General features: G+C 40.8%; 1 protein-coding gene across 1 annotated transcript; it reads right to left on the reverse strand.

Moving 5' to 3' along the window:
• Positions 1–18,865, reverse strand: sacs2 (sacsin molecular chaperone 2). The gene is made up of 8 exons (XM_074694452.1): positions 18,725–18,865; positions 17,183–17,228; positions 16,586–16,673; positions 15,360–15,471; positions 14,849–14,995; positions 13,315–14,746; positions 11,848–11,936; positions 1–11,745 (listed from the first exon to the last, which is right to left on the reverse strand). The coding sequence occupies exons 2-8, from the start codon at positions 17,209–17,211 to the stop codon at positions 770–772; spliced, it is 12,873 nt and encodes a 4,290-aa protein (XP_074550553.1). The 5' UTR covers positions 17,212–17,228; positions 18,725–18,865; the 3' UTR covers positions 1–769.
• Positions 18,866–19,306: the final 441 nt, after the last annotated feature.

Genomic DNA, 19,306 nt, shown 5'->3' on the forward strand with positions numbered 1-19,306 from the left:
TTTGGCAAAAGAAGAAAAAAGTCACAGTATCTGTTTTTAACGAGAAGATCAATATATTTGTGAAAGTAGAAATCAATCGTTAAAATCCTCAAAACAGTTAAACAATATAATGAAGAACAGAATTCTTTTCATTGTCATCACAAAGTGTGCTTTACATTTGGTCATCTCTCACGGTTTATACTAACAGTAATGTAAAAACGAGGAAAAAAAATAACCTCTGAACTTTGATTTTAAAGATAAAGTCAAACAAGTATCATTTTTAACAGTTGTAGCTGAAATCCAAACAAAATAATCAACCATTCAACAGAGTTGTAAAGAAGTTACAGTATATTGTTTAGAATTTGTGAATAGTAATCACTTAACTCTAAAAAAATGAAAAGCAAAAATCTGCACTTTGAGGAAGTTTAGCCACAATCTCAACGTCAGTGTGGCTTGTTATAAACGATTACATCCAAAATAAAAAGGTTACATTTGCATTTCTATGAAGACATTCAGTTTTACCACCAGTTAGAACATTTTTCATTTTTATACAACAAAAATAGCAAAAACAGCAGATTTTCACATCTTGTTCTAAAATCACATGGGTTAACCTCTTGGTAAAAAAAAACTTTTTAACTTTTTCATCACGGAATGTACAGTAGACAATCAGGCCTTTATGGTCCTGTTAATTTTGTATTTTCTACAACTCAACGTAGCTAACAGGGTTTTAACATGTCAAAAGAGAAAAAGAAAAATCAGCTCTACAAACTTCCTTGACTGTTGTGCATCTCTAATTCACATATGCCTCCACTTTACTGAGGAGTTCAGACGCCTTGCTGATTGCAAGCATTTCATTTTCTGACTTGAACTGGCCGTTTGGGATATGGGGAAAATGGTGGCAGTTGGGATACTGAGTCTTTTTAGCATCTACTCCGAGCATTATCAGGCTATCAACGATTTGGGGCAAAACCCTCAGCTGGAGGTTGTAGCAGGAAACTTTCTCCGCCATGGCTGAAATGGAGCTGCTGGTGGGATGCTGACCATGCCTTTTATACTCTGCAGCTATGAGAGACTTTTCCACTGCCTGATGGACTTTGAATAGACACCACTCTGTGCTCCCACCACCGACATCTTTGTGAGCTGCATCAAGATCACAGCGAGCCTGTCGACACCAGCGCTTGGCCTCCTCTCTGTCTGGCCTTGGGACATTTCCATGATGGGTCCAAAAGTTGTAGGAGCGATGCTTTTTAGAGAATCTCTCTCGACTCTCCCTGTGGCGCCTGGCCTCCTGATTCCACTTCTGATAGAAGTTGCTGAAATTTGAGTAGCTCCTTGGCTGAGACGGGCTTTCCGTTTTAACATTGCCTCTTCCTTTGCTAAAATCATCAAGTCTATTCTGTAGGTATTTGAACGCCTCGGTGGCAAGAGTTTCACAGTCAGGGTTTTTGTCAGGGTGCCATCTCAGGTACAGACGTTTCATAGCTTTAGCCCTCTCCTCCTCAGGAAGCATCCAGATCTCAGCCAAACAGTCGTCAATTTCTCTCTTGGCTTCATCAATAGAAGTTGGTAAGGACCTAGGAGATGCACCTGAGGTTTTCTGATGAGAAGAATGTGGCTCTGCTCCTTCTAGTGGCTCCAACTCCATGCAAGAAGTTGCTGTAGAACAACAAGCTGTCACTTTAACTTCTGGCTTTGTTTGACTTTTAAACTGAAACAGGTCAAGGCTGCTCACTTCAACTGACTCATCTTGTCCAATGTCCACTTTGTATCGTTGTAAATACTGTCCAGAGGGACCTGGCAGTGCCTCAACAATGACAGCATAGATGTACTTATTATCTTTATCGTCATTGTCAGTGCTGTAGCCAACATATTCCCCCTCTTCAAAGTTATTGAGGATGTTCTGGTCCAAGCAATCATGCCATTCCTCTAGAATAAGTGTCCCAGGAAGTGGTGGGTCCAGGAGGAAACTTTTGGTTTTGGCACTGTCACGAATCCCATTCTTAGCCAGTTTTTTCTGAACATCTTTCAGAGTTTCACACAAAAAAAGTTGTCCAACAATGTGGAAGTGTGTCTGTGCAATCTTGTTGCCTAAAACCACAATAATCTCCTTTGACAATGTTGTACTGATGTCACTTAACACATTGAGACACATGTCATTGTAGTGTTTTAGGTAAAAGATGCAACCTTGTTGCTCTTTTTTGACTAACACATCTATTTCAGTGGCAGTCTGTGGCAGGGGCTGCTGATCCACCCACAGCTCTGTTTCCAAGCTTTTGCAACAGACAATCTGAATACTGCCAAAAGCCTCCTCACATGTGTCAGCAGCATCTTCTTCTGTTATTTCTCCCTCAGAGTGATGTCTGATGAGACAAATCAGTCCATGTGTAAACACCCTTGAAGAGAGTTTTTCTTCAAACCATCCACTGAAGTTACAGTCAGGTAAAAGTGTACAAGGCTGCATGTGTGATTCTACTATTTTCTCCTCTGTGCATTCAGAGAGCATTTTGGGCTGAAATTTCTGAGGAAGCAGCAGCAGCAGCCGATGATGCACATACATGTCATCACCCAAATAGCATTCACCAAGGTTCTCGAGCAAGAGGAACTCATCTGTCAGTGCATCCTCTAACCTTTGGGCCTCAAACACTGTGTCATTGTAGTAGAGTGAACTGGAAGGATGCAGTTTGCCATCTACAGCAGGGAGGTACAAAGTTTCCACATCATCCAAGAGGGAAGTGTTTTTTTCAGACCGAATCAAATGAAAAAGCTGCTGAACAGCACGTTTGACAGTACTCTGTTGGTTTCCTTGTAGTTGTGACTTGTCATGAGAATCTGCACTCACAGCTGCCAGAACATTGCAGTACTGCAGTGCAGTGGGTTGGTCCTTCACACCAATTGCCTTGAAGAAGTCTTCAAACTTGACATCCTGGGGAGGAATTCTGAACAAATATGGCCTGAACTCTAAGGCATCTTGAAAGGAAAAAGCTGTTTGATCAGCCCTTGCAAGTTGTGTGTCTTTTTCAACCAACACAACAGGAAGACCATCCAGTGCTTGGCCTCTGAATGTGACTCCTTGCAAATATGCATATGAGCTTCTGAACACATTGGCACGGGTTTTTATCAGGGGTTCAGTTTTGCAGGGTGACTGACAGATGTTGCTCATGTTGCTGGTTACATATTGTGGAGGTGGTTGATCATGAGCGCCTGCTATTTTCATCTTTTCCAGGAGATTTTTTCCCATTTGTGGCAGATTTATGATGGGCATTGATGTCCAAATTAAGTCTTGATGCTTGGGATCACTTTCTATCAATGATCCTTTGATCTGCACAGCATTTCTCTCTGCAGCAAATGGATGGTGATAGCTGCACAGTTCCTGACGAATTTTAACAGGAAAAATGAACTTGATGTCTGCTATGGTCCCTAGCAAACTTGTGCCTTGGTTTTTGGTGTCACTCACTATAGAACAGGCTTTTCTCAAGAGTAATGATGACTTCTGTTTCAACTGTTCAAGTGGACTGTTACCCTTTGCTTCAGATTCTATCTGGTGGGCAAACTTTATTATGTCATCTTCTGACACAACATGCCTCATTCCAAGTTCTCTGAGCAACTCTTCAGCACGAATCTGTGTTGATATATCTCCACCACACAGCTCAGTCCAAAATTTCTTAGGAACGAATTTCTCTTTGGGTAACATTTTCTTGTATAGCTCAACATTGTCATCAAAGTAGTATGATGCTGTCTCTAACCTGCCCTGAGAACTGCAAATCAATTTCACTGTCTTCAATGATGAGATGACTTTTTCCTTGGACTGAAAATAAGTGAAATTGAGGTCAGGTGACAGCAACAGTTTGAGGCACTGCATCATCTGCCTCTCTGTCAGTTTGTGTACAACCGGCAGAACAAACTTCATGAAATACTCTAAATCCCCCAGGATTTTGATGTCCAGTATGTGAGACAGCATGATGTTCTCTGGACTGTTTCGCAGACAGATGCTTTCATTGTTGTGCAGGACAAACAAATCTGGAAACGATCCTGAAAATTTGCTGTTGAGGATGAATACCTCTTTGTTTCCATCAATCTTCACTCGGTTACCACATGCTGTTTCAAACAATGGTAGAGATTTCAGCTTCATCTGATACCCAAATTTGTCTTTGCACCTGGATACTCCAGACTGCAGGAAAGTCTGAAGCTCCTTTGTGTCATCAGTTGAAAGCTGGGAAAACTCTGAGTGCTTCACTTTGTAGACTTGGTCCAACACAGAGCTTTTGTCATTCACATCCATTAGTTCAGGGCGTAGAAGTGTGAGTTCCTTTTGTAGTTGTTTATCAGAGAAGAAACGAATGTCAAGACGTAAAAAACCCAGTCTGAAGAGAATGCTTGAAATGTCTTTGTCTGAGGCAGTCGGAATCACACTTGGCATTTCTTTCATTGTCTGCAGTAAGTGTCTGTTTTCCAACCTTGGGCACAAAACAGGCAGAATACAGCAATCGCTGAAGTGCTGCCTCACTTCACTCAGATGTGACTTGGACTGGTCATCTTCTCTGGATGTTGCAGATTTGTTTTGACTTGTTAAGAACTTCCAAAGCAGGTTCAACCAACCCATCATGGACTCATCTGGGATGTGGAGGCCGGTGTCTGGATCAATTCCACATTTCTGAAGATTCTGCTTAATTACAGGCTTCAGATATTCTGCTGCACAGGGAACTGTCAAACTTTTTACAAACTTTAAAGATTTTAGAACTTCAATGTGTTCTCTGTTGGTCTCATGATCAGCAAATTTGTCTTCATTGCCAGAGAACAGATGGTCATATCTTGAGATCAGTTTTGGGGACTCAGTGTTAAACACTCTCAGAACTTTATCTCTCGTGAGGAGAAGTGGGAGCCCATTCAGCAAACCAGAATCACTCTTGGTTACACCAGGGAGTTCTTTCAGGCAGAAATTCAAGAGCTTTGAGCATCTTTTTTCATCTCTGATCAAAGTAGAAGTTATTGGCAATGGTAAGTTCTTGGCTGTCTTGGCTGGGTCATTGAGTGGTTTCTGCCTCAGGAAAGTTTGCACGGTTGAAGGATTCACATCTTTCAATTTAATGCCAGCAGCTCTGAAACCACTCCAAACTTTTTGCATTCCCGTGGAATGGGGAACCAATGCCATTCCAAGTTCTTCCAAAATGGAATTAATCTCAGTGTTAAATGTGTGTGCCATATACAGTGCTTTGGTTGGTTCAGTTTCTCTGACGTCACACCAGTCAAATGAGTACTCTCGAATTTCTCGTCCTGCAATTTTACATATTGAACTCCTCAGCACTGGAATCATATTGAGGCCCCTTTCACTGATTGACTTGTATACCTTGTGTATCATTTCATGCCACTCCTGAGAAACATCCTTCGACACAGATGGCCAAAACTGCAGGTAAGGGTAGAAGAAGTACTCCATGTTTGCAAGTGAGGCTTTTTTCCCAGCAAATGTATGACTGATGTAATGCAGGAAATCGGCATACAATGGGGCAATGACATTTTGCTTTAAGAATTCATTCCAGTCAGATTTTTGACTCTGCCCATCTTCTTTCCAAAGGCCTCTTCTGGCAGAATCTACCTCAAAGTTTGCATTGATGTGCACTGGCAGTCCAGTATTCCCTGGCAAAGGAAGCGAACAAAAGGCTACTCCAGTAAAAGTGACACTGGACACAGGAGTCTTACCACCCTTGGTGTTTAAAAGAGCTGCTACAGCTGCTTGGGGAAGTGTCTCTGTGACTGCTTTCCCCCCACTGTTTTGAAATGAGCCAAACTGTTCTGCAATGATCCACTTGCTTTGTTTTTTGTCTGAGGTTGAAATCAAAGTTTCATAAAAGGCATTGTGTGGTGATGCAGGTTGGTCTGATTGCAATGCGTTTGATCTGAGTTTTACAAAAGCGTCTCTTTCCTTCCTGCTGCTCTCTGACAGACTTTTTTCAACCATGTAAATGGTTTCCAGTTTCTCTGAATGTTCATTGATTTCATGGACTTGTATTTTGCAGATGTTTTTCAGGAACAGGATGAGCCCTTCAGGATCTTCAGAGAGGATGGAGCACAGCTCTCTCATGTCTTGTTCAGTGACTCCCTGCTGTGATATTTCAGAGCTGTTTGCCATCACACCCATCCTCAGAGGTAATCTGAACATGGTTCCTTCCTTCAGAGGAAACTTTTCTGGCAGAAATGATTTGTAGACATCGTTGTACATACTCTTGAAGGTGTCATCTAGTCTATAACCGGTGCCAGCTGGTGGTTTGTCTGAGTAACTTTCAATGAACTTCTGGTTTGGATCAGAGATGCACAATAGTTCATCCCCAGTGAGGATTGAGGGGCAGTCAGTGAGATGGTACACAGAGTTGAACCCGACGCCATATTTTCCGGTCTTTCCTGGAGTGTTGTGCTTCCCTCCTTCTCCAAGCTGTTGAATGCCTTTCAGGTCAGCATCAGAAAACACCTTGTTGTTAAACACACATAGTGCTGGGCCTTGCAGATCGTTCCATCGTTCCCCAAATGTTTTAGCCTGGCTATGCTGACGTTTATCCCAAACAAAATGAATTTCTGTTGCTTCCGCATCATCAGCATTTTGAATGAGCTCTTTAAGGATATCCTTTTTTGCTGGATAGGCTGAAATGATGTTCTTGATACGAACAGTTAGTTCTTCATGCTGTTCAAAATGAAAAGCAAATGGTGAAATGTTCTCAACAGTGCTGTTCATCAGGGTATGGTGTCTTGTAGTTTTAATTCCAAAGTGGTGAGCCATTGCACGTGAGATATTCTCGTGACATAATGTGACACCTGAAGCCACCTCTGGTATCCATGGGCTGTCGTTGTAAAACAATGTGCTGGCAAGTTGTAATACACCGTGTTCATTTGGTATTAGAAAGTCCTGTGTCATTTCTTCTTGGGCCCCATAGATCCCATTGTTCAAAACTGTGAGGCAGATTGACAGATCACTCTTTGGCAGGGGCCTGGTACCATGTTGAGAGTGCAATTCCTTGAGCAGAGTTTCAAACTGAGCCACTGTGAAACTATGTTCAACACCCACACATTCCCACAGCCTACTTAAAAATCTATAGGCAGTTGGAAGTACATAGAGGTAGGGTTTCGCTTCAAATTGCCCACTCTGTGCCACACAGTTCACATTTACAAATGTGCTGCCAACAAGAATGAATGGAAATGAATTTGCCCTCTGTGAAATGAGGCTGGAATCCCCTGAAATACAGAGCCAATGATCGAGAAACTTATAACATTCATCTGCTATTTTCTGAAGCATAGATCTGTCAGTGGATTTAGATTGTTTGTATGCTTCATGCAGTTGTTGCAACACTTCTTCCGGGCTTGGACTGTCATGAACTCCCAAAATTTTGAGGACTGGGTCATTGTGGTGTATTTTCAGATTGGTATGATCCAGCACTGGTTGTCTCATGTTAACAAGTAGGGAGCAGTTGTCACTAAAAACCTCAGTGGGTCTCCTGGGTGTGACTTTCTTGCCTTTTTTTGTTTCTTTTGTTGTACCACTAGGAGAAAATGCTGGAAGAAATTCAGTCTTCTTCAGTGTTTCCCAGTGAGGAGACTTGTCATCAGATATCTGATTCTTCATAAGTTCAAGAAGGCACTTCACATGTCCATATGCTTTCTTTTTGTCAGTGCTCCAGATTTTGGAAATGTCCCCTGCTTTCTCTGCAATGTCTTTCAGAGGGAGATGATCTTTTGCCATTCCAAGTTCCAACAAACGTTGAATTCTTTTAGGAGCATGGAAGTCAGTTTTGGTACCACCAAGCAAACGTCCCTCCTCTGGTTCAAAAAGACAGGCAACTCTCCCTGATGGATCCACAAGTTTGGTGATATACTGGAGCTGGCTGCCTTTTGTGGGGATGCATGGATAGCAGCGCAAGAGGTTGTCAATTTCTCTGATGTTTAGGTCTATGGCGTGCAGCACAAGAGTATTCCTACTCTTCGGGTCCATGGTACCAAGGTTGTTAAACACAGCTTCTTCGTAAAACTTCTCCCAAGTCCACGTTCTGTTCTGTAGGACCTTCTCCAAACCAGCCTGTTTGAAGCTGTTTCTTATCCATAGTGGAAGAGGGACAACATTGATTGGCACCTTTGCATTCTTCTTGCACACCTGCATTGCCAGTGCACAGATGTCTTTGACCTCTTCAATGCTCTCATGCAGGAATATCACACGGTCCATTGAGCACCAACTTTCTCCATCACTAAAGAGTTCTGGACCAGTGGAGGGCTGGGCAAGTGAACTGTAAAATGCATCCACCAAAGGCTTAAAGGTTTCACTCACTTTCTCTCTGTCAGGCCAAAAGGTGTGATATTCATAATTTTCCAGTTGTTGGTTTTCAGACAAGTTCCTCAGTGCCAAGAGTGCAGTGACATATGCTGTTACTGTAGGATCCTGGAGAAGGGCTCTGTTCCATTCATGTTTCACTCCACTCTCCCACAGACCTTTTCGGTTGCTTGTTACAGCAAACGTTCCGTTTACATTCACTGGAAGTCCTGTTTGAATAGACAGGGGAAGAAAGCAAAATGCCTGTCCAACAAGATCTGTTTGTTGGGGGGCCATTTTCCCTGTTTTTGGATCATTTTTCAGAGGCACTGCAACTCCCCCAATAGGTAGAGAGAACTTGGCTTGCTTGCTCCCCTGCAGGGCCATTTGCAAGGACTGATGTGTTCCAAAACAGTTGTAAAGGAGCCACGGCTGGACTTCAGTCTTACCAGATTGCTTACTTGCTAGTTGAACAATGTTGACTTTGCAGTTGTCAATAACCTCTTCGCATTTTCCATCAAGTTTCTTCAATGACTTCTGAGCTTGAAGCTGCTCTGACTCGCTGGTTTTATCAGGAATCCTCATTGCTCTCAAGTTGGTTTTGGAGAGGGTGAAGATTGTTTTTATTTCATCATCTCTTGGTGGAGTTGATACATTATTTGCAATGCTTTGTAGAGACAATGTATTGATATTCTTCAGAAAGAGCAGATGAGTTTGTGAATTCTTGGTAAATTCCTGATGGAGAGTGGAAATGTTGTCCTTGTAGTACACCTTTGAACTGATTTCTGATGTGACAGCCTCTTCTTCAGTTCTGAAGGGTAGTTTGATCAGGGTGCCTGGGTAGGGCTCATGGAGACTTGTCCTGTTGAAGGTACAACCAAAAATGCCTTCATATGGCCCAAACTGGCCGGGGAACCAACGAAAGAGATGCTGCTGGGAGAGATCCAGTTTGAGCCCAGGATTTGTTTTGTGTTTTATGTGTTTTTTCAGGTGAGTTACATTTGGATCGAGTATGAGGAGATGATTTCCACTGAAGATGGAGGGAATGTCAGTCATATGATACACAGTATTGAACCCTAGTCCAAACTTTCCAATTTTTTCAACCTTGTTTTCCTTTGAGGCAGCACCAACCCTTACAATGTTTTCCCAGTCTTCATCTGAGAACCGCTCATCATTAAATGCCCAGAGACAAGGTCCCTGACAAAGAGACATGTCAGGGTCAATGAGACTTTCAGGGGCATCTTTATGCACTCTGAAGTCCACCAAGAATTTACAGGCTTCTGCTCCGGCATCCTCTGCGTTCTGAATGAGCTCTTTGAAGATATCACTTTCTTCATCATACTCTTTGAGAATGTTTTTGATCCTTGTTGTTATAGGTTCAGATTGTCCACACTGTTCTATTCCTATTAACTCGGGGGCAAGGATGCAGGTACTGAGGAATCGGATATTCAGCCACTCTGCTGCTGCTTTTGGGATTTCCTCATGAATAATGTGAATGTCGTCCTGGTGAAAACCTTTCAACCCACTTTTGCTAACGTCACAGAAGACAGCTGATGATAGGGGTTTAAGGGTGCATTGTTCACCCTCCGTCTTGACTGGCACTGGGATGTCATCAGCAACTTTCTTCTTTTCCTTCCAAAGCCAGTTGAGGATTTCTATTGTCACTTTTATCTCAGAGGGACTTGCAAATGGCTGTTGCCTCTCTTCAATAGTTTTCTGGATAGAGTGAAGAATACAGACAATTTCATCATCTGTAAGCAATGTTCTCAGTCCAAACTGCTGGAGCAACTTCTTGTAGGGCAGGAATTCATTTGGCACCTTTCCAATGTAAGAGCTCAGATCCAGATTGGGTGGGTAATCCAGGACCAAATCTTGTGGTGATACAAACTGGTTGCTGCACCAAAGCCACTGTCTGTCCTGATTTGTTATCTTTTTGAAATCTGATATGTGGTCCTGCATGTGTTTGTAAATGCTGTGCAATGTCTTCTTGAAACTCACATTTGTGTCAGGATCAGCCATTTTTTCTGATTTTGATGCCAAGACAGTCAAGTTCTCCATTACTTTGTCAGCTGGGGGGAGGCACTTCAGCCCAAGTTTGCTGCTAATGCTGTCACTGAACTCCCCAGCTACAGGCATAACAAGCCCAACAATGTCTTCATACATAGAATGTCTCATTTCATTTGGGCAGAAAAAACTTCTTGTCTGGGGCTTTTCACCACACTGCTCAGGTTTAGTACCTGGGACCCATCTAAGCATTTTGAGGCACTTGAGCTGTTCATGAGAAAACTTTGACAGTAGGTCATTGGTGTCCAACATCTTCAAGAGGACCTGAGCTCTTTTGAGGGCCTCTGTTTGGGAGTCAACCTGCTGTTTTTCAATCAGTTTGGCAGCATGTATCAAGTGATCTGGTGACACATCTGCTGCTTTATTTATCAAACCAAGATCTGAGAGGCTTTTCAGCATCTGCACTGTCCGGGTGTAAAAGGGTGGAGGGAAAAAATCGGACTCAAAAATGTCCTTAAAAGTTTGAATCCTTGGGTCAAAAAAGCTTGAGGTTTTTCTCATGGCTCCATTCACTTCAATGAAGCTCAGGTCTGTGCATCTCCTTCTCAAGGCCTGATTTTGAAAGAAAAGGACATCACCATGCTTTAAGATCCATGCCATGATATTCTGTGTTTCTTCTTTTCCGCATTCTCTGCTCTCAATACTGTCAATGAGGAGATTTGCAGCTTGAGCTGTGTCCAGAAGGTTAATTTTGAGCAGCTTTAACAGTTTGCGATCAGCTTCAGTTGCACATTTGACAATGGAGTTGGGAAAAGGAAACTCAGTTGGTACCTTAAGACCAGAAATAAGAAGCACTGCCTTTTTGGATCGAGCTTCAGTACAGCATCCTTTCATTGTTTGAAACAGAGGCAACTGTGACAGTAAAGCTTCTTCACTGGAAGAGAGAGAATCCAAGTGGGAGAGAAAATCTTTTAACGCTTCTTTCGCCTCATAGGAGACAGTCTCTAGTTCCCTGATGAGCTCCTGAGAGTCTAAATTCACCAAGACTTTCATGACACTCCTTGGAGATGGGCTCAGTACATACGAGTCCAGGTCTTCATGCTTGAGCCACTCATTCCCTCTCACCACTGTGCCACCGACTTTGTTCACCAACTGAGCTATTTGATCTGGCAGATTTGTCTCTTTGCTTTGCTGAAAAATGAGGGTGGTGTTTTGCTTTAACCTTGCTAGTGACACAGGTTGACCATGAGACAAGGGACCAACTGGTAATAGGGGTAGTTCAGAGAAATGACTTAACTCTGTGAAGTAGGTGTTCAGGAATCTCCAGAAGTTTTGGAGCCAGTCTAAAGGTGGGTGTTGACTGCTGCTGGGGTCCCAGGTAACAAGCCCCACTCCCCCCTGCTTCCAATCAGGTGGCAAATGGCTCTTTGTGTATTCAGCCACCTTGTATGCATCAATGTCGATGACCTTGAACAAATCTGAAAGGGAGATTTATGGACAGAAGCAAATGTATGGATATGTAAAAATTGAGCATTTGACCAGTTTTGAAATCACTGCACTCCATAATATGGCATCCCTACTTTTTCTGGCCAGTTCTTTCAGGTGGGTGTTGCAGGCTGGACTGAGATCATCAGGGATGAAGAGATTCTTGCAGCATGGCAGAAGGGCTCTGCACAAAAAAAATAAAATGGTTTGTTATTTAAGTGCATAAAAACCTAGACATTTGCAAATGCAGTGTTTCCCAACCCCCCCCCCCCCCGGAAGTCAAGTTAGTTTTGTTTTCCATACAGCGCCAGATCACAGCAGAAGTAACTTAGAGTTGCCCCTCTCATGAAACTACACTTTTTTGTTTTTACTATAATATCTTGAATACCTTAATTGTTGGAACTGTTTTGGGCTTTTATTTAGAAGGCTGGGTTTGCTGAGTTTTTATGTAGCCACAGGAACAACTTGCTTCTTTGAGCTCTTTATCAGGTTGGTCCGGTCAACCCAGTCTCCTTTGTATGTGTTTTGTTTAATGCCTTAAAGGTCCCATATTATGCAATAACCACTTTAAGTCTTTCAGTGAAATTTGTGGGTCTTTGGCTTTTCTCTCAGCCCACAAAATGTGATATTTAATGACAAAACTTGTACTTGGTAGTGCTTCTGAATGTAAAATCCTGACCTAAAACAAGCTGTTTGGATTTTGGGGATTTGCCGACGTCAGCGATTCCCTTTTTTGACCAATCAGGAGCAAGTTTGACCTGATTGGTCCACCGGAGCAGATACCCCAAACCCCCTCCCTGCCCACTCCCAAAGTTGAAGAGCCATCACTGCTTTGTTTTTGGCTGTAAACGGCCACATAGTTCCATCATGCACAAGCTTCCCATCTCGGAAGAAGACAAGACGAGGGGACTAGAGTTCATTTATCAAGGAAATGTGCCAACTACACCCAGTAAAACTGTGCACCTTTGGACAGTACAACAGAGGGCTAGTGAATAGACTGGTCCTGAATCCAGGCGCATAACCAACCATCCGCTAACAAACCTTGGACCCTGGAAATGTGAGTATTTCAAATGCTGTGTGCTGTGGAGCAGATGTAAGAGCTTTTCCTCAGTGTCCCCCCTGTCTCTGTGTTAGCTTCAGGATGCTAACTTTAGCTGCGGTTAGCCTGTTGTTTTAGCCTGTAATGTTACGGTAATGAGCTTCACTGTTTTCTAAACATTGTGCACTCGGAGCTCGTGGCACCACTCTCAGTGACCCTGAGGAGTGGGGCGGTATCAGCGGCGGCTCATTTACATATGCATTTGAGAGTTTAATGGTTTGGGAGTTTTGTTCAGTTTTGTTGTGTAAATGTGAGCAGTTAATTAGTAGCATGGTTTTAGCAATGATTCAACTCCACACTCGAGTCACAGGTTAACTTCTCCAATGTTTATGTTGTAAATATTCTTATGCTGTTCTTGTCTTGTCCCATGTATGTGAGTTGAATGAATGACTAAACACATCTGTTGATAGTCAAACCAAAGGGAAGAAGCCAAAAGTAATAAAGACAAAAGTGAAAACCTTACCTTGGAAATGTAACGCTGTCAATCAAAGCAGTGTCCTCATCTCTGTAGGTGAAAGATCTGAAAGAGCCATCACTGAGTGGAAGCAACTGAAGACCCTCAAGCTCTCTGTATTGTCCATCACTTAGAATGTACTCCAAAATGCAGAGTTTGTCATCTTCGGCAATGATGTCCACGCCACACCTGCGGAGTACGTTCCTTAGGAAAGCCGGGGTCACATGTTTTAGGCTGCTGAAGTTTGGGTACGCTTCATTCATAGCTGCTGCAACACTTCTTGGTAGTGTTGCAAGAGCCTCCCCACTTGTGACCAGAGTTTTCTTGATGGCTGCGAGTGTGTCAGAGCCTGTTGGACCATTACAGGGGAACACAGCTTCCGATGGGGTAATGAACTTTTTTTCATCTTTGGCAAGAGACAGGATGGCCATATTCTGTCTAAACAAGTGCTGAAGAACATCCAGGGCGACTGCACACCATTTTTCACGGTGCCTTATCTGGGCGATGTCAGGCCACAGGTCGTACACAGAAGAACTCGGCAGAAGAGATTCTTGAGCAAGTCTGATAGCATCCTGAATGATCATGACGTATGCCTCTGGTAGCACTTCCTTCATCAGCAGTTCATTCCACATAGCATGTTCGTCATGTTTCTGGTCTTCTTCTTGCCATTTGATGTGTCTTCTGTTGTCGGTGAGGCCAAAGCATGCGTTGATATACACTGGGAGCCCTGTCTTGTTGGATTCATTGTTTGGAAGAGGTAGATAGCAACTCAGTCTGCTTTCACTAGCGTCTCTCTTCTCACCACAAGGGAAGGCCAGATCAACTTGAGGAAAAAATTTCAGTTTTTCTGCGAGTGAATCAAGGATTTCCACATTGCCATCTTTCATGGTGCATGATGTCAGCAGCCACTTTGATTCTTTTTGTTTCTCTGAAGTAATGGTGATAAGTTTGAACCTTGTCAAACTTGTAATGACTGACATGTCCTTGGACTTCAAAAGGACATCTGCAGGCACTGAGGATTTCACTTCAAGTCTGGTGTTAACATTGCCTTGTTCACTGATGTGCACCAAAGACACTGAGGTGACATTTTTCAGGAAAAGGAGGCTTAATTCTGCATCTGCAATAAAGCTATCAAAAAGCTCAACCACCTTATTGGAATCATAGAGATTGTCTGAAATCTCTGATTTTTTGTTGCGCAATGGGAACCTGAAAATTGTGCCTTCAAAGTGACGGTCTTCTGTGGTTACTTTCGACCACTCTTGTTCACTCACAAGTGAAACTATATCTCGCAAGGGTTGGAACTGGTCATGCATGTTCATCAGGGCCTCTTGATGTTCCTCGTCATCTAAAGACCACCGAAAGCCACCTTTCCCCTCTCCAAATATTTTTTCTTGAGGGTCCATGATGCCAAGGTACTCTGAGCTGAATATACTCGGCACATCTGTGAAGTTAAAAGTTAAATTTTCAATTACTTACCAAACATTCCCTTGAGACCAAAGAATCACTGACACTGTTGGATATCTGTGTGGTAAATGACTTTTACCTGTTATGTGGTAAATGGAGTTGAAACCGATGCCAAACCTCCCGACTTTGTTTGGGTCATCTCGCTTCACGCTCCGTCCAGCTCTCTGAATCCCCTCCCAGTCGTCATCACTGAACGCGGCGTTGTTGTATGCATAGAGAGCAGGACCTTTGCAAGGAATAAGAGAAAAATAACTCTACAACAGAAAGTGCAAAACTGGAAATCAAACTGGCTGGCAGAATTGCCTAGCGGTTAGGTTGCAAATCCCTTGAGGTAAATCCCATTACCTAGGTTTGAGTTCATACTGTAGCTCTTTTCTTTTCACTAATGTTGATGAAAAAAATTTAGTTTTTTTTTAACATCCAAATGCAAGTCCAGGTTCATTAAGTCAACAGTATGGAGTTTAACAGCCATCTTACTTGTAAAAAATAAAATTCATAATGAGGAAGTGACTCAGGTGACTCATTCAATACTGTGTATTTTACCCCACAAACCCCCTCAAACACTGCTTTTCTCTGAACATCTTTCATACCTTGGTATTCTGCCAACCCATCAGTCCAAATGCTCTCTGTCCCATAGCTTCTCTCATCATGGATGAAAACCACTTTTGTAGCTCTGGCATCATCTGCATTTTGAATGAGTTCCTGTTGACAAAGAAAAACAATAAAGCTCAAAGGACAAAAGATATATCTCGAGATTAGGTTAAGATAGAAAATGTATGCCTCTACCATACCTATTGATAAAGAACCTTTTGAGTTGACTTCATTTCAGCAAAACTTAGGCAGCTAAGGATAATTTTACAAAAGTTTGTAATAATATCAAATGAAAACAAATTAATGGGTATGTGGAAAATTGATTATTTGTTTATATAATATAGTCACAGCAAATGGGCTTTCTTCTGAGCAACACAACTCAGTTAAACTCTGTTGAAATTAATGTTAGACAACCTTGTGTTCAAACATTCAAATACCCACACTGACAAAGACTAAATGAACCTCTACTTAGAGAGAGTAACAGTTTTACAATTAATGTACCGTATGGGCAGCACTTTCCTATGCCTCCAAGATAAAAAATAAATGATAATAGAGTATAGTCACTCAAAACAGCTGTTTCTTTCTAAAATAAACCTTTGTTTCATATTGTATACAACTGTGCAACAGAATTATCTATTTCTATTTGGTTTATCTATTTGGGTTTTTCAAGGATAGCTATGCTAAATTTGTCATTTTGTACACTACCCCACAATAAAGTGGTTGCTGCCCAGAGGAGAAAAAAATAAAATAATGTTTTCCTGTGTTTATATATATATATATATATTCATTTTTATAATACCATAAATCATCAAATGGCTAGAAACTAAAGGAAAAAACTTTAACTGTAAAATATCTTAAACCGAGGTAGAGGGCCACGTCAGCCTCTAGTGGCCAAAATAAGTACTATACAATGAAATTTTCAGCATAAAGAAATCTGTCCCTCCAACCCAAAAGTTTTTTGTTTCCCTCTTTTTTGCCCTGAAAAATAAACGCAAATCATTATCAGCTCACTTCAAAGATTTCCTTCATTCTTAAATTAACGTCAGATTATATTTCAAAAGGTTTAAATTTCGACTTCAATCTTAGATCATAAACATGAAACAACAAAAAACATTAACTGGTCAAATCATAACATTGTTTTTACTTCTGTATCTTAAAAAACTACAATTATACATAACACTTCAAGTAATCCATGGATCAGTATTTGACAGATCATCACACTGACCTTCAAAATCTGTCCCCCATCCGGGTATCGACGCAGAATATCTTTCAGGTAGTCAATGAAGGGTGGTGCCGTTGCCCCAAAGGACGTCCTAAACAATGCGAGACGATCAAAGAGTAAAATTTTAATGTTAATACTGAATTCAACACAAGGCAAATCCTTAAAGAACATAGAAATTAAAAAAAAAACATGTCAAACATATTTGACTTATTTAATTCATTTTCGCATTTTCTTGGAAGAAGATGATACTTTTTGTTTATGTGTTGGCGTGTAGTATATATATATATATATATATATATATATATATATATATATATATATATATATATATTTTTATATATATATATATATATATATATATATATATATATATATATATATATATATATATATATATATATATATATATACTATTGATAGAAATCCATTTACAGTTTATATTAAACATTCTCATTAATCATACAAAATCAGCTGCATGAAAAACCAAAAAAAAAAAAAAAATAATGGATTAAGTGCTATGCTGCTTAGAAATGTTTTGCTGAATTATGTTAGACACACAAGAAATGACTCAGCGAGACTTCCCTTAACAAAATCACTCACCTGGATTTATTCTTTGCCTTGGCACTCATCGTTCCAGGCTCTGAGGCTGTAAGAGATTTCAGATTAATGTTACAAAATCAATGCAGAACAAAAACAAAGCACATTGTGAAGAAAAAACAAAACTGCAAGGCCAAAAATATCCATCTGTAATTCTGAAATAACTACTGTATACAAGTTCTATTGACCTTACTTCATCAAAATAGTAGTTTACATAACCAGCTGTATTTACTATGTTTAAATTTTTGCTTTATTGTTATTATAAAAGTCAAATGTTTAAAATGTTGACCATCAGACCAGTATTTCTTCATCTGGGAATTCATAATAAAAACACATTGACACTGGGTAGACAACATTATACTAAGAAGGAACCAATTTATCTTCTTACTTCAATGAAGCAATCATCTACCACTGATACATTAAATAGCAACTACTGAAACAAGCCAGATGAAAAGATGAAATAGTGCATCCAGTCACAACAAGTGCAAGGGTGGAGCCAGACTTTTTTGACTGGGTCAATGAAACCGGGTTTGCATTAGTGTCCAATGCACAAATATGATTTGCATTTCTATTGTTCTCCTTTTCTAGATATATTATATCCACCTCTTCCATTAAGTACATTCAAACAGTGCTTTATACCTGCATTTCATGTTTAAACTTGAAACAAAGTAAGACTGGCAACAGTTTAACCCTTTGAAAATATCTGAATCTTTAAGACCTCAAAATCAAGAAAGATAAAAGAGCGTATACTTGAATAAAACACAAGACAAGTCAAAAGTTATCAGGCCAAACAGTCAATACTAGTCAGGGTCCTGCCTCTGATGAGGCAAGAAACCAATCACAGCCTAGTGGCTGATTGGTCCTGCCCCTGGTTTCCTACAGTCAAATCAAGCCTTAAAATGCCTCTTTATTTCATGTGGGGTGTTGTAGGATATAGGCATCTTCCTCTCATCACAGCTGGCCCAGGAGGAGGTATTTTTTTAACATGAAAACTATTGAAAATATGAGGAAGCTCTGAAGATACAACCCTTTGCACAGTGACTAGAAGAATGGCAACCATGTCAATCAGATCATCAGTCTTTAACAAATCCTCATACACTTAAGACAGTATTACTGTCAATTAAACACAGCTAGCAGGATTCATTTACACCAAGTTGTTCAGAAAGGCTCAAAGTATACAGTTATCAAATAGTATTTTGTGACTTTTTCCAAATTAAATTACACTTCACAGCTACCTCATACATAAAAGGCAATTTTCGAGAAGTTCACAAAATTCAACCTATACTTAATTTTTAACAGACTCCGTTAAAATACAGATGCAGGATTGGAGTAACCGACGGAAAATGAGAGAAAACATCACCCTAACACAGGACGTAAAGACAATGTTAGCCTATCTAAAGGTTAGTTAGGCAGTTACACAGTTAGTGAGGGAGAGAGGGGGGAATTACGAGTTGACAAAAATGTAAGAATACGTGTCTAAAGGAAGAAAATTATGCTAGCAAAGATGCGAAAAGGGAATAAAGTTTGTTATCAAAACCACAGTACCTAAGTTACGTCGAAGAGCCGCATCAGTTTCCTTGAAGCGAAGTTCAAAACCCAAAGCCGATCAAATCTGCTCTTTATATAGGCGAGTGTCAGCCAACCCCTTAACATATCATGTCCTTTTCAGCGGTTCTCCCGTCTCAATCTTTCCTTTCGTTTCACGCTAAGGGCAGATGAGTGCTGCTTTGGATGAAATGAAACTTAAAGGAGGGGCAGAGCTCTGTGATTAAACTGCGTTTCTCCCTACCGCCACAGTGAAACGAAACTTTTACAATCGACGATTGTCATCATTTCCGAGTGCTAGCTGTGTCCTACAGGTTATCCATTGCCAAAAAACATGACAGGATAATAATAAAAGAAAGATTTCTCTCTCTCTCTCCCTCTCTCTCTCTCTCTCTCTCTCTATCTATCTATCTATCTATCTATCTATCTATCTATCATATATATATATATATATATATATATATATATATATATATATATATATATATATATTTTTTTTTTTTTTTTTTTTCCGTCGGTTACACCAATATATGATCTCCAGAGAAGATACACACAACATAATAATGTATCTTGCATGCCATG

The sequence above is a fragment of the Halichoeres trimaculatus genome, unplaced genomic scaffold (genome assembly GCF_033239565.1).
Source record: "Halichoeres trimaculatus isolate MK-OKI-2021-1 unplaced genomic scaffold, fHalTri1.1 fHalTri1_scaffold_19, whole genome shotgun sequence".
Taxonomy (NCBI): Eukaryota; Metazoa; Chordata; class Actinopteri; order Labriformes; family Labridae; genus Halichoeres; species Halichoeres trimaculatus.

Bases quoted from the DNA above. Each gene is read 5' to 3' on its own strand.
- sacs2 (XM_074694452.1), bottom strand. From the start codon at position 17,211: ATGAGTGCCAAGGCAAAGAATAAATCCAG. The intron at 16,674-17,182 runs GTGAGTGATTTT...CGCATTGTTTAG, and splicing joins AAGGCAAAGAATAAATCCAG to GACGTCCTTTGGGGCAACGG. The intron at 14,747-14,848 runs GTAAAAGTCATT...TTAACTTCACAG, and splicing joins CTCCATTTACCACATAACAG to ATGTGCCGAGTATATTCAGC.